Source organism: Scleropages formosus, chromosome 10 (assembly GCF_900964775.1).
Source record: "Scleropages formosus chromosome 10, fSclFor1.1, whole genome shotgun sequence".
NCBI classification, from domain to species: Eukaryota; Metazoa; Chordata; class Actinopteri; order Osteoglossiformes; family Osteoglossidae; genus Scleropages; species Scleropages formosus.
Window position 1 is genome coordinate 22942265 of NC_041815.1, and position 23095 is coordinate 22965359.

A 23095-nucleotide genomic window follows, 5' to 3' on the forward strand; every position below is an offset into this window, starting at 1 on the left:
TATGTAGTGAAATTAACTAGTGCGCATGGTTTTAACCCCTGTGAATGTGGGATATGTAGTTCAATAATCTTTGCGCATGCACTGACAGATGGAATTGTGGGGTATATAGTAAAACGGTTAGAAAATCCCATCGTCTGGGTCACCAGTTTTTCATAAGCATCCCCCCCTCATTTCTTTATAATTACGTTGACTCATTTAGCTGACCGTTGTTTCCAAAGCTACTTGCAATTGTTTACTCATTCATACAGCTGGGTAATTTTACTGGAGCAATTTTTAGGGTAAGTACCTTGCTGTCAAACCAACAGTCCTACACCTGGAGGTGGGATTTGAACCCGCAACCTTTGGGTAAAAGGACAACAGTGTTAAGAATTATGCTACCAGCAGAACTGAAACTAATGAACTTTATCTGAAATTATCCTTAAACTGTGTAAGCAAGTGCAACACATACGTTTGTCTTCTCAGTCATCTCACATGGTTTTCATCAAATGTATAAAAAATTAAGAATGTTAATATGTTAGATTAAGGGCTTGATGACTTGTAGCTTCATAGTTGGCTTTATTGAAATAGAAAAAGTTACACTTCAGTTATTCATCTTTGAATTCCATTTCTTCATAAAATAAGTTGTTAAACAGTAGGGATTTGTGTGCCATCAATCCCAACTCAGAGCAACCACTGGCATAGTTTCTAAGGCAAGGGAGGAACAGAAGTGATATTCAGAGCATCAATGGAGAGGGAAAACATGGGGAGAAAATGCAGACTCCACACAGTCTCAGCTGGACCTGAACCCCACCAAGCAGCTCAGGCTCAGTTTTGCCATGTCTCATGCTAAAAAAAGTATATCCTAATAAAAACATAAGCATCATTACTTAGAAATTTCCTTGAGATATTCCTTAAATAGAGCAACTATGTAAACATGTAGTTTTGTTCAAAATGACACAAAACAAGGTTTTACAAGTCTGTTTAAAATTAACAAGGTGCAACAAAAAGTTTTTCCAACTGTTGAGGTAAATCCACAGTGAACCTACATCATATTTAATAAACATACAAGATTGAAAATTTTTGTAGGTAGCCCATTTTTCACATGTTGAAGAAGAGTTAATGTAAGATATATCTGAAGATCATGATGTGTACAATTCCAATTCTGGACAAAAAAATAGAGGGGGAAATATTACAATTAATTAGTGATTATTTAAAACCCTTATTTTGTAGTTTAAAGCACATTAGAGAACAATTTTTAAATTTACTGCTCAAGTTATACATTCAATAATTAGAGGCACATAATCTTCAATCTTAAAAGCAACAGATCTAGGTATGTTAAACAGATCAGTGACTTCTTCAGTAGTACACATATTAGGATTCAATCACGAAATATCTCAAAGTGAGTTGTTAATCATCTGTTACAAGCCATATTGCCTTTAAAACAGAAGACTAACATGTTTCAATAAAATCAAAGGCAAACGGTGTATGTGACCATATTTGCACAAAATTAAAACACACCAGCTTTAGGTATCAGTAGGTATTTGTCAGTTTGGTACCGTTTGAGAGTTTAGCGGATAGCCTCCAATAAAACTGGAGCTCCAAAACATTTCCAGTGGGCCAGACACTAAAAAGTTCAAACCTGCTTAGATAGTCAGTTTCCCTAATCAAAAACCAAATAAAGATATAAAGCAATTAAAACAAATTAATAGGGAAGTGTTTACATCCAGAATTCACTAGTCTCCAAAACTCCCACATAAAATGTTATCACTTGTGAAAAGCAGCACTTTGGAAGAACATTAGGAATCGCTTCTATTTTGCTGTATGAGACACAGCAAAAGAAAACTTCATGATTACTTCACAAGGAGAGCGATTACTTTAACAAGAGAGAACATGCAGCAGGCCCTTCTATACAGAGATGGAGCCCTGTCTGAAGTTGGTCTTTCCAATGAGGACATTGAGGAGCATCGCCTTCCCTTGTTGTGCCTCCTGCTGGGCCTTTCTGATGATCTCATCCAGACTGGCTTCATCTTCTCGCCCAATCAAGATGCCCTTGCCACCATAACCATCCGCTACAATGTGGTAATCTGACAGTGAGACAACAGAGAATAGGCACAAGTCAAATTCCATTACCTAGAGAGTTCATAAGGCTGGAGATGTCATCAAGGTTACTCACCTGTGAAAGCTAACCCACAAGCAACATTACTGCCTAAAATGGGCACCTGCTCCCTGGAGATCTGGCTCCAGCATGCATCGTTCCCCACGAGGGCAATCACTGGGGTCTGTGCAAGAGGAATGGGTATCAACACATTTCTTCTTCATACACTGACACAATCAGTGTGAAACAGTGAGATCTGTGCATTTGTGTCCAGATCACAGAAAGTACCTTGTGTCGAGTGAAGGTATCAAATTCTGCCACACTGAATCCTAGAGATCCATCTCCATATATGATCCAGACCTGCAAAGAAATAATTTCAGAACTGAAGTTGAATCATGCACCACGACCAGCCAGTAAAACAATGTCCAAAAGACCACATCCATATAATAAAATTATAAAATAAAATTTAAAAAAAAACCTGACTGATGTAGTTACCTGACTGAGTTTAGTGAACTAAAAATGTCACCTTCAGTCAGTCCATAACATAACCTTCATTTTTAGCACAATACCTCGGATTGGGGCCTGCAGAGTTTTGCCCCAAGTGCAAATCCACCTCCAACTCCCAGTGTCCCAAATGCCCCTGGTGTAAATAAGAACATTCAGAGTTAACATAAACTACAGTGCATTTAATAATTATTTACTCATCTTGCTGACATTTTTCTACTAGCATTTAAGCTACTGATAATTACTTACTGATGTACCCAGCTGGGTAATTTTTAATTTTGGAGCTATTCACTTTCACAAGTATAGAGCTCAAGGTTACTAAAGCAGGACCAGGATCTGAATGTGGGTCCTTCAGGAGGAAGGTGAATGCTCTAACCACTACGCTTCCCAAAGCCCTTGTTTGGTTTGCACCGAGAGAAAAGATGTTTCAAGCACTCAAACAGTCCTCACCTGGGTCCAGCCAGCAGAGTGGGCCTCGGGGCCTGAGGATGTACGCAGCGCTGCCCACAAAGTCCCCCCCATCTGCCACAATGATGCTGTCCTCATCCATGAGGTCCTCCACATGGTGGAGGACATTGAGCGGGTTAAGGTGTTGCTCTGTTTTCTCCACCGCCTTTGCTCTGTAACAAAGAGCACCATCTATGAAGTCAGCTTTAGAAACAAGAGTACTAAACTAAGGCTTCAAAACTCAAATTTATGGAATGAAAAACAGAAATGGTCCAACAGAAATTACTGGTGGTCCTTCATGTCCAACAAATACTGCCCACAAACTCTTTGGTATATGAAACAACTCCATGAAGATAAGTTCAACACGTACCGATTTGCTCTCTCTTTGGTGATGTCTCCCTCTTTGAGGCTCTGCAGCCAGTCCTCGGGACACCGGTGTCCAGCCAGGCCTTTGGAGAGGCGCAGCAAGAAGGACCCTGCATCTCCTGTGATAAAACAAACCCGACAAGACACTCGAATGCAACGAAGTCCTACAAAAGCCAGTGAATAACATAAATCTGCAGGCATCACAGAACCGGCGTTTCGACCATGAAGCACAGCACACTATGAAACGAGAGACACGGGAGTAGATCTAGAGAGAACATTTGTGTGGACAGACTTCATGCTCCAGCCTGGACCGTACCCTGAATGGCAATGGTGGGCTTCCAAAACATGTCCGTGTTCTTCAGCAGCTGCTTCTTATCTCGATTGACTGCAATGATCTTGCTGCGCCGATTCAAGACGCGCCCATAATTCATCCTGAAGTCACACACAGTGCCTTTCGAACAAAGTGCAAAAATTACATTTGCATAACAACAACATTGCAGAAGAGAGAGGTATTGCTGCCTCCTTTCTGGGCCATTATTATTATTATGTAATGATCTAGCTGATGCTTTTCCTCAAAGCAACTTACAATGTCAGGTTTGCACCCTAAGTTACTTACAGTGGCTTACCTATTTACACAGCTGGGTCATTTTTACTGTATCCAGTATAGTTACAGTACTCTTGAGCCAGATATTTGTTCTGAATACACTGTGCTCAGGATACACATCTACCTCAAGGGTGTGATAGTGAGAGAAGAGATCTGAACCGGGGCTTCTTGATTGCAAGGAAAAGACTATAACCGCTACGCCATCTGCTGTCCCAAGCTGTAACTTATGTACTTTTTCCACATCCCCTCCTGTATTCCAATGGCAAAACCATACACTTGAGTGACACTGTCTGCAAACTAAGTGTTGTGCAGAATTCACAGTACAGTACTGTATTTTTCACAAAGGCAAACTCAAATTAGCCAAAACCAGCTTATATGTATTGTACACAACTGTTTTTATTCCAGTATATTTAAGTGAAACATTCGCAATACACCGTTAGCAATCAGTTCATTTTACACTGTAACCTTCTCATGTATTATGGTGTGAAGAGAGCAGGGAGTTCCACCTTACCAGCCAGAACAACCAGGTCAGCTTCCTTCAGAGCGTCCCGTCTGTTCTGCCGAATGTGCAGGGGGCTGTCTCTTCCCAGCATGCCTCGGGCCATTCCACCCAGGAAGCAGGGGATACCCATAGACTCAAGTGCCGTCCTGAAAAGGGCATCAGTATGTATGTTTGCGTTTGACTGCACAAGTTAGTTTGTCCATTGTGATCGATGATGACCATCCCAATCAGTCACGCACAAACACTGAATTTCAGTTTCACTATGTTTCCCCCCCACCTTCCAAAGGTCATGGGGTCTATAATCTGAAGTACCAACAAAACCCACCTGATGTGATCCACTGGAGTTGGGGGGAGTGTCGCCTGGCTGCCAAGCAAGATCACTGGCTTCTTGGCCCTGCTCACCAGTTCCGCACACTGCTGCACCTGGAAGAGGGAACACACAAGAACAAGATCAATGTCCAATGAGCACCAGATGTTAATAAGATCTCACACAACAAAAAGCCATGCAACAAAGACGAATGAATGCAGTCCAGGATCAATCTACAAACACTTTTTTAGCAGCAGAGCAAGTAATAAAAGAACAGGTGACATCTGGCAATAGCTACCAACAAAAGGAATGCTGACTAAACCTGCCTGATGGTCTGTGGCATGAGGAATGCGCACAGGTAGCGGGGAGAGGATCCTGGGCTCCCACGCCCAGCAAAAAGGTTTCTCAGGTGATTGCGGAGGTACCTGACAGAAAAAAGATTTATTTAGTAAAGATTTATTCATCACAAAACCAAAGAAATGCAACACTACATAGAACACACCACTTTGTAGTTACATGTATATACACATACATACATTTACATTTATTCATTTAGCCAACGCTTTTCTCAAAAGCGACTTAATGTTAAGGCTACAATTATTTACCCATTTCTAGAGCTGGGTAATTTTACTGGCGCAATTCAGCGCAAGTACCTTGCTTAAGGGTACTACAGCTGGAGGTGTGGCTTGACCCTGTGACCTTTGGGTCCAATGGCAGTAGCTTTAAGTACTACATTACCAGCTGCCCTCAAATCTATAGTAGTACATGTACAGTACATGTGGTTTCTACAAAAAAGGTCATCCTCCAAAACAAAGAATACCTGTTACTTTCTAGATTGCCATGATTCAAACTCAGCTCTGAAATAATTTCATACAGAGTGACTATTTTTATTTATTCTAGCTGACACTTTTCTCCATACAACTTACAACGATTTGCACACTTCGCTACTTACAATTATTTACCGAAAAGTTCAGAAGTGCTCATTTTTGAGGGAATAGGGCACGAAATGAAAAACACAATTTCTTACCAGGCAATGGCATTTCCCACCAATCCTTTAGGAGAGCCTTTGGCTGCAAATTCCCTCTCCACCAAATGGAATGGGTACAGCGTGTCGATGGGGAACTCCACAAACACAGGACCTGAAGAACAAACACACAGAAACACAAGTTCCTCTAAGGACCATAGAGTTACCATCACCCTTACTGTCAGTTATCACAACATGAGTGCCTAAAATAATGCAATGAACCTAAAGGGAAAAAAAAAATACTTTGACAAGTTAAGCAAATACTGAAGTGGAGAGGAGATCAGCTGCTGATGTACCTGGTGTCCCAGACTGAGCAATGGCTAAGGCCTTCCTCAAAACAGGCACGATCTCCCGCACGGTCCGCACCGAGGCACAGAACTTGCAAAGCGGCTTGAAAAGGGACATTTGGTCGATGTCCTGCAGGGCACCTCTACCCTTCAGGCAAAGAAAATGATGCAGGATAAGTTCTGGAGAATGTGTGTAAGAGTGTGCCACTCACTGCAAGAGTGCTCGACCTTAATTGACGAACATGAGCGAAGGAGTTTAGGGGCCCAACCTGCAGGAGCGTGGCAGCAGCACCTCCTATCAGGAGCACGGGTGATTCGGCCATCTGTGCATTCTTCACCGCTGTTACAGTGTTGGTAAGACCTGGTCCAGCCGTCACAGCAGCGACGCCAATGGTGCCTTCAGTGTGGGAAACAGACAGTTGACAAACTCATGACCTTTCACCCAACCTCCAGCTGAAACCGAGTCATCTTTAGCAACTGTTTTAAGCAGCTAACAATACGGAACCAAAAGACCTCCTTCAAATCCAGCAACACAAATTAGGAAAAGACTAAGTGGTTAAAACATACCCCATTACATAAATATACAGAGGATGACTACCAAACATCTGCTCTTATTTTACCGGAAAGCCTGGCAACGGCATCAGCCGCGAAGACGGCAGTAGCCTCATGCCGGGTGTCCACTATGCGGATGCCAATCTTCTCGCAGGCCACCAATATAGGTGAGATGTGCCCTCCAACCAGGGTGAAGACAAACTTGACACCATGCGCCTGCAGTACCTCCGCCACCCTCTCCCCGCCATAACGAGAACTCTTGGTCTCAGTCTGAGATGGAAAACAAAAGAAAAGCAGCTTTTGCTCCAATTCAAGGAAAGACAGAAACTCATGTGTTTACCATTGAAACTAACTATGATTACATCTTCGAGTTACAAGAATTCACCTTAAAAAATGGTTTCAGGAACATACAGCATTTGTAAAGTCTAGGAAGACTGCAGTATCTTCAACAGCATAAGGTAAGGTTTATGGCAGCATCCTGAGAGCAAACCAGGGGACTGCCTAGGTAAATTTCTTTTAGGAAGGTTTTAAAAGTGACAGCCTTCAGGTATGCTTTTAATTTATTTCAAAACACTTGCCTCGCAGTATTGACATTGGTTGGCATTATTAAATTTTAGTGTACTGATCTGAATATATGCACCATGGTTTTTATAGTTAATCAAAGTTTCAATTTATTGGAAATGATTAACAGAGATTGTAAGGGCCCAGTTGGACAGCTTGCGATATGAGGCACTTTGTTGTCTTGGTAGTGCATTCTGACCCATTAGAAAAAGAAAAATCTTATTGTAATTCAGTTTGGACAGAAACATCAGATTAATAGAACAAACTGTTACAAGCTTCAGTTGATAAAGTGAGAACAGCCTTTTGCACAAACGATAAATCATTGTAATGTTGAATATCTAAGACTTAAGTCACCCTGGACAAATGTGCCGGCTAAGTTAAACCAACAATGAAAAAAGCAAAGGGAGATAATGAAAGTATAAAGTGTTTATTCACAATCAATGGATTCAGAACCATTAATCCAGAAAGCACTTTATCAAAACCAACCTATATTTATTCTACAAAACAGTTTTTGTTCAAGCATATTTACGAAAAACTGGCAACACACTGGCACCAAACAGCAGAAGGACATCTGCAGTGCAGAAAACATTCAGAAGAGAACCTCATTCTCATATATAAATAAATAAATAAATAAATAAATAAATAAAATAAATAAATAAATAAATGTATGCTGTAGCTGTTGTCAGCCTTATTGATGCTCATTAGTCTTGACTCAATTCCACTCGTGCAAAGCAGCAGCCGGACCCAAGAATAAGGACCTTGCATGTATTTTGAAGACAATGCTGAAGTAACATCAGATTTGCCAAAGCGCTCCCATGTATCTCCTCTACTCATTTCTCTGCACTGGCTTCCTATAGCTGCTGGTATCAAATTCAAAACCCCGGTTACTGTGTACAAATGCATCAGTAGAACTGCTCCCGGCTATTTACAGGACTTGATCAACCGGTACACCCCAGCCAGGCCCCTTTGCTCATCTACTTCTGCTCGCTTGGTGGCCGCGCACGAAAGGCAAAGCTCGGAGGTTCTCGGTTCCGGGTCCGTTGTGGTGGAATGACCTTCCTCTGTCACTCAGAACTGCGGAAACTCTGTCTGTTTTCAAGAAGGGTCTGAAAACCCACCTTTTCCAGATCCACTTCGCCCAAGATCTCTCCAGCTCATCTATGGTGTAACTGTTCACGCATCGTAACTCCAGAAGCATCCCCAGATACAACCTTTATTCAGCCATTACTCTGGTATTGTACTGCTCATTTGTGTATCTTATAATATTTAATTAAAAATTTTAAAAAACATAGGTGTCGGTATCAGGATTAGTCTGTGTCTTATGCACCTACTTGAACGACGAACCTCGGTGCAGCAAGCGGTAGGGAACAAACTAGGTTTGCTTGAGACTTTCATGTCTGCAGCTATGTCTCCTTCTCTCAATGTAATGCATAAATTGTACTTTTGCCGAGATGTACATCGCTTTGGACAAAAGCATCTGCTAAATGAATAAATGTAAATATAACACAAACAGACGTGGTTCCCGCCCACTAAGTGAGAGAGCAACTTCCTTAAAGTGACAGTACATTCTACTCCTCAATAAAAGGAACCCAATGAAATATACAGCAAGCACTTCCTGAAGGAGGGCAATTTGAATCCCAAATATTAAATACAATACGGTACGAAGGTATATATTTCACAGAACAATACTATATGTGTGTTCGTGGGGCAACTAGTTTGTGGCCTCCTCCTACTTCTATTCAATTCACTGCTACTAGAATCATGCACACATAGAACCCTACAATTAACAGTAAAAAACTGCCATTATTAAAACAGTAAAATGACTAGTGAATGGCACTGCTAATGAGTTAAGAAGGGTGGATTAGTTGGTGGAAAAGAGTGTGGAGGGCTGGAGACACGCGTGGCATCCGCATCGTCTGCATACTAGCAAGACCAGTAACTAATATCAAATTGAACTTCTTATTCATCAGGTGTCTTTTAACAGAACCCAAACTAAACCAGCAAAAAAAGCTGAATAGCAGGTCTGCTGGTTTTCATCGACCCAGTACATCGAGGTCGAGGACGTTTTTGCATTATTTATGAGGAAAATACCCCCTGATACGCAGTTTCGGATCGTATAATACGTATTTCGTGTCAGACGGGGATCCCGTATATATTTCAACTGCAAATGTGAGCCTCTTCTTCTTGTCTTATTTCCCGCAAATGGACTCTTGCTGCTGCTGTTCTGCCACTTGTCAGAACAAAAACTGCAGGAAAGAAAGGAAGGTGTCGGGCCTCCGGAGGACAGACAGTCACCTACCTTGTGAAAGAGTTGGTAAAACAAGCCAAGTTTGTAAGCAGCGAGCACCAGCGCCAGGGAAAAAGCAGCAAAAAGACACCATACAGCGTCGACAAGGTGGTGAACGAGCGCATCCATGGTGGAGAGGAGGGGAGGAAACCTGATCACCCGGATTCAGAAAAACCAGTTTAGTAGCAGCTACCGACTGAGTGTCACACAGTCATCCGTTGCCTCCGCTCCGCAAATTTAACTCCTACTTCTGACATTTAAAACTGATTCGCCAGTAGCCTGTGGCACGAGGTCGCATCATCAGCGCATTAATTTAAACTGGCTTGTTGTTTCTTTTTCCCAGGTCAGCGCTGTGCAACAAATAAAACTGTTAAAGCAGGCTGACTGATGAAAAGCAACACACGCTGCGTTGTGCGTTCAGCTCGAAACGACCGAGAAGATCTCCGGGGTCATCTTTGCTCTCAGTCGTTGACCGTTCCGCTGTGTCCGTAACCAAGTCTCTTCTTGGATACGTTACGTAGGTTTTAAGACCCCTCCGTCGTTGGTGAATCGCACAGTTAACGTGTTATCAATGTGACAGGGTGACTAACCAATAGGAGGCAGAAACGTTGACGGAGGCGGGAACCTTTTGCCTTTTTTTCTTCCTGAGAATAAAGTACTCTGAGTATGAAAGGAACATCAGTTTAGACCGGCAGTTGAAGTACGATGTTGCTGTTGTGAATACAATTATTTACATATTCTTTCCAGGTTGGTTCTGTCTTTTTTTTCTGCGCACTACCAAAAGATTTATTTCGTGCACCCCTAGTAGTTTCATAAGCAAAATATAAATAACTAATATGACATGTACATTGGAATATAAGATTGTAGATGACATAGAATTGGGATCACTTCACCACGGATACTAGCTAGCTTCTTTCACATATGATACTGGACTCCTATACCAATATTTAAATTGAGTCTGAAGACAATGATCCCCTGTTGCAATGTTATGTAAGGTTCATAATGTGGACCTCTAACGCAGCATCTAAGAAAGAGAAATGAAAAAAAAATCAGTGAAAATAATAGCACAAAACAACATCAGTTACAAATAAACACGTTTAAACACATTTTAAAAATAACAATTTTAGTAATTACTGATTATATTCCTGCAATCTAGAAGTAAACTAGGAGTATACAGTTAGCATACTCATCATATGTTGGTTTGGTTTTCTTTTTAAGATAATTATGGATAAGACTAACAGGTTTTTCTGGTTAAGATAAGTTGTAACACACCAGTTACCTAAGGCAATGATGGGCAGGTAGTGCAGAAGAAAAACAACAGACACTATCTTAAAATGCAAATTACACAATTTTTTTAATTAAATTAAAAACATTTCTACCTTAATTGAAGTGCAAAAATACTCCACACAAAAAGTACACCATCATTAGAGTGATATGCTAATCTGTTTTTTATTTTAGCAGGTGCAATATTGTTCTAACATTTTAAAACAGTCAGTACATAGTTTTACACATTGTTGCAGGAACACCGATGGCACTTTATTTGGTACCTGTGGTGAAGATAGAAATAAAAAAAAAAGTTTTACCTCCAGTCTAAACTGAAAAGCCACATGGACACTATGTTTGTACAGATAATACAGGAAAGTCCTCAAATTAATTTCCAGAAATTATGAAGCCTTTCCAGGAAAACCCAATATGACTTGGCAGGAGTGACAGGCTAACATACTGCAGAGATTAAACCAAGCAGTTTTATGATTTACAGTACAAGTGTAGCAATGCAGGCAACAAAACCAACCAAACAATAAGTGCAAAAGAGATTAAAGGCCCCAAAACTAGAGACAGATATTCCAAGACAGGAATTATTAATAGGATCAATGGAAACTGATTTCCATTTATTTACAGTTTATGTGAAGAAACAAAAAGGGTGTCAGTTTACATCAGCGTTTTTTCCCAGGTTGGGGAGGTCAGTGAAATGGATTTCATCCCCAGCTTTCTGCTCTTCAAACACAATGACCTGAAATTTAGAAAAGCGAAAAGGTGTGAACTGTAGTAGAGGTTAGAACAGCAGCTGTGTACCACGTCAGCAGAAATCTTGTAGGAAAAAACTGCACCAACATATTCTAAAACTGGAAAGTGAACCAAGATGAATAACAGCACCTAGAATGCAATATATCTGCCAAAGGGCACAGGTGTGAGATGTGTTGCAGGTGACAGTGAATTGTCTGTTCATAATACCTAGAGAAGACCTACCTAGCCCTAGGAAGAGCCAGCTGTTGAACATCTGAAAAGAAATGCTGTTTCTTTTCTTAAGCATACACTAAACAAATCTGAAAACTAATTGGTGCTCTGAATGCAAGTATTTACACAGTACATTATGTAGCATATAATCTATGATTTCCAATAAAATTGGCATCATAAGGTATGAATTTAAATTTCAATATACACTTTTACATAGCTTCACATGTATTAGTGTCCGTATGTCAATTTTCAGTAATGCATACAAATATATTTCTGGTTGAAATGACTATAAATTCAAAATAATATTTTAGGTAGCTTGTTAAGAAACATGCAGGAGGAACAGACTTTTTACCGGTAAAAAGGAAAATTTGTGCTTTGTATGTTGTACTGGCAGTAGCAAAATATTTTTGTTTTGTAAGCCACTGTTCTGAATATGTTCAGCTAATGTTTCTGAATGGGATCTAAGATAAAATATTCTAAAGGTATGCATGGGAAACAGGCTAAAAAGCACATGGGTGTATCTATGATAAATAAGCGGGCCGAATGTACCTGATTTGTTCCACTCTTGAGCCAAGGACCTGGAAGATAGAGAGTTTTCTGGGGTCCAATGGGCCAGTAGCGTCCGAGATTCTGTCCATTTACGAAGACAACCCCTTTACTCCAGTCCTGTGGATCCAACCAGCACAATGTGGCAGTCAGTGAAATATCTCTTTACACTTTACATTTCATTATAGCTTCAAGTCAGTTAAAACCACACACCCTTTCCCAGGACCACTGGAGATACTGGAAAGTTTTTCAGGTGCTGTTGGTGCAGGTTTCATATGCTCTGGGTGGTGTATCTAACTTACCGGCAGCTTGACAAAGGTGTCAGCGGGGCAACCTTCCACCCACAAGCTCCCCCGAAAGAATCCTGGGAAGGTGGGTTTGCTTGTGTCCAGTGCCCAGGAGACAGCACCCAGTCTTAACATGAAAGGGGCATCCGGTTTGACAAGGTATGGCTCTAAGGTGTTCTTTAAACAACACTCAGTAAACAATACAAAGGTAATGATAACACATGAGCTCAATTTATAGTTCACTTTCTAAAATCACAGATGAATATCAATCTAATGCATTACTAGAATTTGTACTTGGTAGCCAAGAGCAGTACCAGTTCTAGAAAGGTATATGACAGCCAACTGGTTTACTTTTCTCTCTAGTAGACAATGCATGGTGTTCATTTCCAAGACTGAAATACAGTAACTCAGTATTCTCTATCTGTTAATAAATGTGCCAAAGGGCATTTTGGAGATAGAGAGGAAAAAAACACTGACATTACATAATCAGGCTGAACTCCGAACCTTTGCTGAGAAAATGTGGACTAAGGGGGCATACCAATGAATTTAACGAAAACCTTGAATTCTAAATTCACACAAACTGGACAAGATTTTTTAAGTCCAGTCAAAAAAGGCAGTCATGCTAGAAATGTGAAATTATTGTTACAAGATTACTCCCCTTCATTGTTAACACAACGCATAATAAAATGTTAATTTTCCACTTCTTTACCAGTTTATTGGAGAATGATTATTTGAGATACGAGACAAGCATGAAAGGAAAAAACTATACACACCTATCTATAAATGCAGGCTTCATATCCAGAGTGTAATGGGTAAAGTCTTTCAGTGGGACATTGTTCAATACAATATCACCTATCAAACCTAAAACACATGAAAATTAGTTTTAAATCTGAAACAAAAAGTAATTCATTATCACTTGTTCAACAGTGGAATTAAACATTTAAATTACAATTCATAGGTGGAATTCAAGCCAACACCCTATGAATTCATGGGGTCCTTGAATGCAATAGAAAAATTCAGGATGCATTTAGGTACTACCAGCTGGGCTGTATATTTGCATTATATCCAAATGTTTTATTGGCTCAAACCAGATAAATTCTCATCTGTAAATTAGAACACTGTTTTGCATATGAACAAATCTGCAAATGATGCTCCTGTGACATTCTGGTAATGGCTGCTGGTCGAGAGAATAGTTCTGATCATACCTTTACGCTGATAGTTCAAGGCTTTCCCATAATTCACTCTTCCACAGTTTTCCAGAAGCAAACGCAACTTTTGATCGCCCTTCAGTTGAAAAAGGAGAAAAACAAACACAGGAAATATTTTGTGTTGCTCTTTTAATATTAATGCATAAAGGGTAATTTGAAATCTGTGTTACAGAAAGAGCATTACAAGACATGGAATCCATTAAATTAATTAGTTAATTAGTTCTTGCCATGACGTTTTATTAAGCTTAATGAGTTTTCTATCAAGTAATTGCAGTTTGTAACTGATTTCCACTATGTAGCTTCTTTTTAGCAGAAAGTCCTTGAACGTTATTAGAGAAAATATTTATTGAAATTGGTAGAAGCTGGAACCAACAGTTGTGGAGAATTTTAATGGCTGTTCAATGAAAAAGTAGCAGGCAAGAAATCTTTGCAGCAATTAATTATTAAAAAAAAATTACCTTTCCATTAGGCACAGTGAGCTTTTGGGTCTTATAATCAAGGACACCAATGAAAAGCGAATCCGCATAAACCTTGAACAGAAAGAAACCTCATTCAGTGCCACTCTGCAAAGTTATATTTAGTGCAAAGTTCTTATAATGACTGTGGATTTTATTACCAAGGTAATTTATTTCAATCATCATATGCTAAATGTAGTATTTATTTTATTTGGTAAAATTAAAGATGCAGTATTACATATTTATATTATGCAACTAGCACACTGACCCAAAATAAATTTTCAGTTCGATTCATACACTTTATGATGTGACTATTCTCATGATACATCTGGAGATCAGGACCCTTTCTGAGGTTAAGTTCATTGTTCATTGAACTCAAACTTCCGTTTTTTAGCTCTTATGCAGCCAGCTGGTGGACTTACATGCCATCTTCAAGAGTGTCAGCAACCAGGCAAACTCACCAGAGCTCTGTCACGGACATTGTTCCTGGAGTTGAGGGTTCCTCCTGTGGCGATCGTGGTCTCGTACAGCGTGTACCCATAGGACTGGCCGCTGCCGTCGTTTATGGGGAGGTTCTCCATATTGACAGGACTTTCAGACTGGTGAGGCTTAAGGAGGATGCAAAGCAGCTATTCAGTCATAACCGTTAACTTCACAGCTCAGTTTCCACAGGGAAGGCAGTCAGCCAGGGACCTTCTATAAAACCACTTGCGCAAAAAAAAAAAAAAACCACGGTTCTCATTTTCCTGACCTCTGTGAACTGCAGCGTCTCCCACAGTGGCAAGTGCTGGTTAATAGCAACTGCTTCATATACTTTCTTTGGCTGAAGAGCTGGTATCTCAGGTAAGTTTTCACCTGACACTGAAAAAGTGTAAGATGACAATATAACACTGCAGAAAAACATTCATGGCGTCAAATCATCATACCTGGGTTTGCTTTGTCAAATTTGCAAAATTATTTTAAAAAAAAAAAAAAAAAAAAAAGCATAAGGTACTGTGTAACGTAGACTGCATGTTTCATGTCAACTCCATTTTTTCATTTAGCTGGTACTTTTCTCCCAAGTGACTTACAGTGTTAAGCTACATGCAATTATTTACCCATTTATACTAGAGCAATTCAAGGTACCTTGACGACACGTACAATAGCAGCGGGTGGGTTTTGAACCTGCAATCTCCAAGTCCAAAGACAGCAGATCTAATCACTTACCTGCTGCCCAAAAGGGGAAAACGCCAAGAGGTTAAGAACTAAAACAAAACACTGTTTAAAAACATTAATGTGAGAGTGTTCTCAGATGCTCATATTAAGCTCCTGCTCATGTCCACTCTGCCTGCCACACAACTCTGTGAAAACATTTTTTTTTTCTACTGAAGTCACCAAATTTTTATTTCAAAGCATGGAACTTACTTTGGTAACTACTGAACAAACTTCTAAGAAGATGGTACTTTTTGGTGTAGTCCCCAGCTTCTGACAGGGGTGCATCATAATCTGGAAAAGAAGCAGAAAATTTTATTTCCAAGGCTGGGGAAAAAGGTGTCGATATTACAGTCGAGGAACGTGATGTATACTCCTGTAATCTACATTAACTTTTTAGCATTTACATAATTTTTTACTTTACAAGCTGATTTTTTTTGAGTGGATCTATTATTATGTCGTCACAGAGAAGAGGATAAAAATGCATCCGTATAATACTCACCATAGCTAGTGATCTGTGGTTTATAGGTCCCATAGTCCACTGCTCCATTCATGAATCCAAAATTGGTTCCACCATGGAACATGTAAATATTGATAGACATGCCCTGTTTCAGAACCTCCCTGACCACAGAAACCATATCTGAGAAAGAAAAGAAAAATTACTGTCAGAAACAGACGCCGAATATGGCTTTACATTTACTGTAATTTTAACAGAACATTCAGTTTGTACAGTTATCATACAGAATGTTTTGAACTGAAGTGTTATTACTTGGTTCATAAGTAACATATACTTGTGTCATTTCACGGAAGGTCCAAATGGTGTGCCAGTCTTAAATGGAATGTACTGATGTGAATGGACACGGTGGTGTAGGAGGTAGCAGTGTTTGGTGTAGGCTTGAATTCAGCTCAGTCTGTGCAGTTGCATATTCTCCCCATTTCTGCGTACTTTTCCTCCATGTTCTCTGGTTTCCCCCCACAGCCCAAAGACAGCAGGTCAGATGAATGTGACACTTTAAATTGCCTGCTCTGTGTATGTATGTGGCAAGTCAGCGATGAAGTAGCGTCCCGTACAGGGTGTAATGCCCCAATGATTCCGGGATAGGCTCTGGACTACATTGACCCTAACCAGGACAAGTGGGTTGGCTTGTGGAGTGATATGAATGGCTATTTTATACTGAAATGTGAAACATGTATAGCTTTGTTTTCTGTGTCTTTTCTTTGTTAACAAATAGTAATGACACCAAAACCCATGTGCTCTGTGGGCAATCTGAAAGAAACTTACCCTCAGCACTGAAGGTATGATGGTCCTCTCCCCAGACATCAAACCACCCAGACCAGTACTCCATCACCAGTTTGGCCCTCTGGGGCTGCAACAGCAATACATACTGACAAAGTGTTTCTGTCACTTGTCACAGAGATTTAACTAAACTGTCAAAAACTCTTATACTGTATTCGAGATCCTCCCCCATTCCCCCTTTAGCCAAAAGAGTCAGTGTCAAGGATCTTCCTTGTACCCCTGTGACTAGTGGATCCCAAGAACAGCTTTGTTTTAGCCTCTGATTTTTATAATATTATTATAAAGGACATCAAAGGACACCAATCAAAGAATAATCCTTTAAAATGATTTTAGTTTGCAAACCAAGATGGGTGATTTTTATGTATTTTATAACTGTTGCAATAATTGGTCGTGTAAATGGTCTAGAGGAAATAGGGGAATGAAAGAGTGACACTTGCCTGCAGGTGATCCAGATGTTTTATCATTCCAGATGTAAGTTTTTGAAAGTTGATGGTTCTCAGAGCTTCGGCCAAGCAGAGGAAGTATATTATGAGCAACCAGAATTTCTTGCAGCATTTAACTTAGAAGAACTCTGTAAAGGGTCAGTGTTTTTCAAAGTCCTAGAAAACACGGTTACAGACCAACCACAATAATACCTCCATTAACACCTCCACTCTGGAAGCCTTCTCGGTTGTCTGAAGTTAACAGAAGTTCACAAATTCCCCTGGACTCCAGTGCCTGTGAGCCAAGAGAAAATGTTGTGTGTAAAATTTCACAGGATCCCAGGAAATTTATAATATTCCTTTTAGTCTTCCAGCTTAATGCTTCATTGGATGATGTAACATTTTTGTATAAAACCACTACCTGCCCAGTTCCACCCCACATCCCTGCAGGTATCCAGCTCAGTTTAGGTGTTGTTGTGGGAAACAAGGGGGAGTGGACTGGAGCCCTGTCACCCACGCAAGCAAACATGAGCCAGTATGAGTTCCCTAGGCCTCCTGGCCATAGGGGAAAATAAACTGACACTGTATGTTTGAACAAAATGGGGAGAGATTCAGTTGCTCTGTGTCTCTGTAAATGTGTATCTTCATTACTGATAAGAAAATTGCAGGGTTCTTTGCACGAAAGGTATGAAATTTATGAGCTTTTTACAACTTGACAGTCACTGATAGCATATTACAAGATGGTAAAGTTAAGAGCTATGCTGGCAATGTTCTACATCTTGCCAAATCTTCTCATGAACAACTGAAATTCTGAGCAAACCAAGATCTTATCAGTAACAGTAATGAAACCACACTGCCAAACTGCTTACATTTTTTATGAAAGACATATATTGATCATCCTTTGCATAACTTCCATATTCATTCTCCACTTGAACAGCAATTATGGGACCTCCCCTGCTGAACTGAAACAAAAGCACAACACAACAGAATCAGCAAACTCACCATGACAGCCTTTAGAATTCAGCTCTTTGCCCACCTGCAACCTTTCTCTAGAACTGATAACAGATCAGTGAAGGTACAGTGATATTTCGTTAGCTACACTTTCATCCCTCGCAGAGCAGGGTGAATTAATTCCATGAAATGTGCCAATTAAGAAAATTCTCCACCTGGAGGAATTGAATTACTATTATTTCTTAAAGGGGGAAAAAGGTTCCTCCATTAAAAAAAACTGCGTTACGTGAAACTTACTAAAATACACACATTTCATGAACCACTTCTCCCATTTGGGGTTGCGGGGAGCAGAGCCTAAACTGGCAACACAGGGCATAAGGCTGGAGGGGGAGTGGACACACCCAGGACAGGACGCCAGTCTGTCGCAAGGCACAGCAAGCGGGACTCGAACCCCAGACCCACTGGAGAGCAGGACCCGGTCCAACCCACTGCGCCACCACGCCCCCCCGTCTTACTAAAATACTAGAACAAAAAGTATTTTTTTTTAATAAAATCAATGTATTTTACAATTGTAACAAAACTATTATTTTTAGCTTATCTTTCAATGATATATATATTTTTTTTTGTTTATTTTTCAGTCTTTGTATCCTTTTCCAGCATTTTGCACTTTCTTCTCAGACATTTCGATTTGAGTCATGGATGTTTTTTATTGTATGGGAACCCATTATATAAGGGAGGAAGGTTATCCTATCAACAAAGGCACTGGATCATTCAAGTAGATGACCACAGTTTCATAATCACTACTCTTGGTTCTATTTTTAAAATTAATGGTAATTTATTCACATTGCCTTAAACTGAATTTATTACATTTAATATGGAGGAGATTTTCATAATTACCAGTAACAAATACATTTACCAACTGAAAAATCACACACAAGCGAAAGATGTCCACAGCTTTCACCTGTACTGGTACAAGTCTGGGGACGAGTTCATCGAAGTAGGAGTTCACCGCCTCTGTGAAACCTGCGTAGGTTGTTCTCAGCGTCATGTTTCGGTCACGCAGAAGCCAGCTGGCAAGAAATTAAATTAAGTCAACTTTTTCAGCATATATGCAGTGAAATCTATCCAAGGCGCAGCTCCCTGGTAATCTGATGTGGCACAGTAACAGTGATCACTTAAACATAAAGTGGTGCACTTGAGGAACAGAGCAGGCTTTAGGTTTGTGATCTGTGGGCCAACTGCACTGGGACCTTTGGAGCAATAAATAAATTAATTTGGAAAAAAATATTATGCAAATAGTGGGATTGAAAATCACCTGGGCAGGCCTCCTAGGTCCCACTCAGCACAGATGTAGGGTCCCGGACGCAGGATCACCCAGAGTCCCACCTGCGCTGCCTCATTGATGAACGTCCTGAGGGATCAGAGTGAATAAATCACACCGATGGCACCGTTACCCCAGAGAGATCTCACCAGCTGTCTCGGAGATTCAAATTACGTCGGTTCAACGCTCTCATCATTTACGGGACACGGTTTACCTGGGAAACTGTGAAAGAGCTGGAGGACGCCAGCTCCTTCCTCACTAACTTTGGCAAACACAAAGACAGCGGCTAATGTGTTTCACGCCAGAAGGGGTGTGATCTCATTTTTTTTTTCCCTTCTTAATAGATCAGATACATTACACATTCCTTGCATTCAAAGTGCTGCTCTCCTCAGCAAAGAAACTACAGCTGATTATCACAGAACCATACACAAGACAACATTACAGCATGGCTCATCTGCCTGTTAATTGACTACTTCATGTGTGGATTTCCCTAGAAGACTCCAGAAAGTAGTAAAGAAATCCTCTCTGGTGAACACATTATGAGAGGGAGGCGGATGAGATACAGCCATCCTGATGCAGCTATGTACGTAGTTCTCACAGGAGGTCCAGCTGCCCTCGGAAATTGAAGACTCCTCTCTCCGGTTCATGCAGATTCCAGGGCACATACCTGGAAAGCAAAGCAATAACAGTAGCAGTGATATCCAGGGCATAACATTACAGTCCAGAGGGATAGCAGACTCTCGGCATCACAGCAGTTCAACGGATGCCCCCAAAACCTACGTGGTGATGGTGTTGAGCCCGCAGGCTTTCATCTTCAGCATGCGGTCATTCCAGTAGGCCCTCGGCACACGGAAGTAGTGCATGGAGCCCCCCAGGATGCGGATCGGCTTCCCATCCAGAGTGAACTGGGACGAGTCAGCGTTCAGCCCACATCTCCTGCTCATTCCGCTTTTTTCCATTTCCTACAAAAAGCGAAACAGATCTGAGCTATAAAACAAAAGCACAAGTCCCAGCAAATAAACAATCCATGTTCAGCATAAACAATAATTCACGAAATAATCAGGCTCAATCAGTTTTTCAAAAATATGTCAACTAATTGGGGCGGGCGCGCGCCTAATTACAGGCACACAGATTATTATGGGATTGAGAAGAAATCCAGTGCTACAACTCAGACAGCGTAGCGCCCTCTTCTGGTGGGTTTTGTCAAAGCAGCAAAATTGATCTGTAATCTGTTTAAACGGGTTTATGTTCCAATGCCTTTACAACGAAAGATGTGTCTTTTTTTTTTAATTACGGAATACAATTTTACAAACATGTGTTGAACTACGAAGTTTGCGTTACAAGGAGTTTTATGAGAAAGAGGTAAATAAACACTGAAGCGCATAAGACTCGCTGGGCGGTTGGTAACATGATTATATTCTAACTCGTTTTCTAGATTAAAGAAAGAATTAATGTTGACTTTGTCTGACTTTTTTGTTGTCATTTATTCAGGCGACTCGTTCTTTTTGCACTGTCGTCCGTTATATTATCTGTAAAGTTTGAACAGTAAAAGTTTTCCGTGGGGCGGAAAAACCAACAACAATGTCGGAATGTATACACAGACCACACCCTCCATTGTTACAAAGAAACAACACCGAGGCTAATCATTATTTTTAAAAAAAAAAAAAAAAAAAGAAATATGACACTACAAAACTACACATCTGTATTCGAAAACAGCAAGTATAAAATAACTTGTACAGGCTCTGAATCAGCGGGAACCTAACTGCATTTCGGCTTCCTAATACTTAATCATTTTTGTACTACTAAAACGAAACCTTTACGACTGAAAACAAGTCAATTCTGGCATATCGTACATAAACTTCTGTCACGCGCGTCACTTAGTGCGATCGAGTCGATGGCAGATTGATTGAGCTCAGCCAGCAGGCAAAAGCAATCGATCACCGACCCGTTTGTGTCCGGCAGAAGCGGAACGTTCGGTTTCATCGCGGCGAGTAAAATGTATTAAACGTAACTTACTCTGGCCGCAGGAAACTCGTATGTGAGCAGCTCCGCCGGACGTCGGAGTAGCGTTACCAGTATAATGTTCGATCGATACCCGCCTCTGTAGGAGAGGGTCAGAGAATGGACTCTGAAGATAAATAAAGTCAATTGCCGCAAAACCTGGCTTCAGAGTGTCCGAGTACTGTAATGATGACGTATTATGGTGGAGACCGAGATGTTGCCCCCCCCCCCCCTCTCTCCCGCGCGCGCGCAGGCTGATATAGTTGGCCGTGTACACATCTTGTGCCTCGCACGTTTTGGAGTTTAATGTTGTTTATTTTATCGTGAAGACAGCTGTGTGAAATATAAGTCATCCATAGTTGCCTACAAGATATTAAAAGAAGAGCTTCCATTTTTCCGTGTTCCTCGGTTTATACACCTTTTCTACTCCACGTGAGGATCTGGGCTAACTCATGATAGCCAGATCGTTACACACACACACTGACACAGTACCCATAATTTTACCACATTTAATCGTGCCAAAACTGTGCATGTTCAGTACGGTCCTTTCTCTTCACAGAAATATCGTTGATATGACCATCATTGTGTATGAAGTGTATAGTGCAATGAGATCACGGGTTGTACATGAATAAGTGAGTTTCTAAGGGTGCGTTTCTGCTTATTATCCTGGTTAATTATAAGCCTGTCTCCCCTAAAATACTTTGACTGGCTTGGCAGCTTTTGGAACCTGGTAGAGAATGTAAAATCTGGGAAAAGGTGATTTCACCAGACAAATAAGAGCAACTGAAGTCCTAATCAGACATTTAGTAAAGAGTCTTGGTTAAAAACTGGAGGGAAGAAACAAAAAAAAAAAACAGGGAACCGTAGACACGATGCACCGTAAACCTGCTTTTATGATGAGTCATAGGAAAAGGAAAGTCGTGTAAAAAGTCTCCGGAAAATCCCTGAGAAGCGACCTTACAAATATATGATACTCCGGAGAGACTGAACTCTTTGTTCTCCACCTTTACGTGACCAGCCCACATCGATCCAGCAGGTTAAACCATGCAAAAAAAAAATCCATATTACACTTTCACAGAACAGGAAAGACAATGTTTCTGTTCCATTGAGTCTTGTCAAACACACAAATAGCCGGCGGCACCGCAAGACCTGTCAAAACAGGCCGAGGCAACCTCACCCAACGCGGCGAGACTCACTGGGCAACAGGTTGGAATACCTTGAGACGTACAATTTGTACACCTGCCCCAGCTGATGGGATTCCTGCATGAGTGTCCATGAGCGATGTCCATGAAGAATGTCCATTACCTGGCTTAGGCCAGTCAAAGGCAACCGTTTAACTTGCAGAGATCCGCGCAGGTTGAACTCATTGAGCTCCTTTTTCCAAGCGGTTTGTGGTGTAAAGAGAGCTGGTAAAGGGGAAGTTTTACAGTACTGGTGTCCAGACCCATTGGCCATTATACCAAGGGACAATGCACAGTGGACATGCACAGAAAAGGTGGAGTACTGAGTCAGCTGTGCTGCCGCGTATGCCGTGTCTGACCATTGTGATGGCTTAAAGGTATGAATATAATAAAACAGTGGTGACACAGTTTCATACAGTTAAAAGCAAAATGTTTTCCGCAGCAACACCCCAGCAGTCTAAGCCCTTAATATTTAACGGATAACT

The 23095-nt window shown here is 40.8% G+C and overlaps 2 protein-coding genes across 6 annotated transcripts; both read right to left on the reverse strand.

Moving 5' to 3' along the window:
- Positions 1-535: 535 nt before the first annotated feature.
- On the reverse strand, positions 536-10058 carry ilvbl (ilvB (bacterial acetolactate synthase)-like). The gene is given in 16 exon segments (XM_018748880.2): positions 536-2063; positions 2153-2258; positions 2363-2434; positions 2644-2714; positions 3029-3198; positions 3396-3510; positions 3708-3842; positions 4507-4643; positions 4823-4920; positions 5131-5192; positions 5195-5229; positions 5832-5943; positions 6125-6263; positions 6385-6512; positions 6736-6937; positions 9528-10058. Coding segments are annotated over 16 exon segments (1878 nt in total). The 5' UTR covers positions 9645-10058; the 3' UTR covers positions 536-1884.
- An 818-nt stretch (positions 10059-10876) lies between these two features.
- Positions 10877-21602, reverse strand: LOC108932451 (beta-galactosidase-1-like protein 2). 5 transcript variants are annotated; one of them, XM_018748879.2, is made up of 20 exons: positions 21445-21602; positions 20209-20390; positions 20027-20095; positions 19423-19518; positions 19069-19177; positions 18026-18118; positions 17370-17451; positions 17172-17236; positions 16720-16804; positions 15940-16077; positions 15651-15731; positions 14998-15107; positions 14708-14854; positions 14250-14321; positions 13789-13867; positions 13357-13444; positions 12599-12710; positions 12300-12416; positions 11449-11526; positions 10877-11062 (listed from the first exon to the last, which is right to left on the reverse strand). In XM_018748879.2, exons 2-20 carry the CDS (start codon positions 20385-20387, stop codon positions 10970-10972), a joined length of 1893 nt encoding a protein of 630 aa, XP_018604395.2. In that variant the 5' UTR covers positions 20388-20390; positions 21445-21602; the 3' UTR covers positions 10877-10969. The 5 variants fall into 5 exon arrangements, with proteins under 5 accessions (XP_018604395.2, XP_018604393.2, XP_018604394.2 ...); XM_018748877.2 differs by lacking the exon at positions 21445-21602 and adding an exon at positions 21282-21327; XM_018748878.2 differs by lacking the exon at positions 21445-21602 and adding an exon at positions 21192-21251.
- Positions 21603-23095: the final 1493 nt, after the last annotated feature.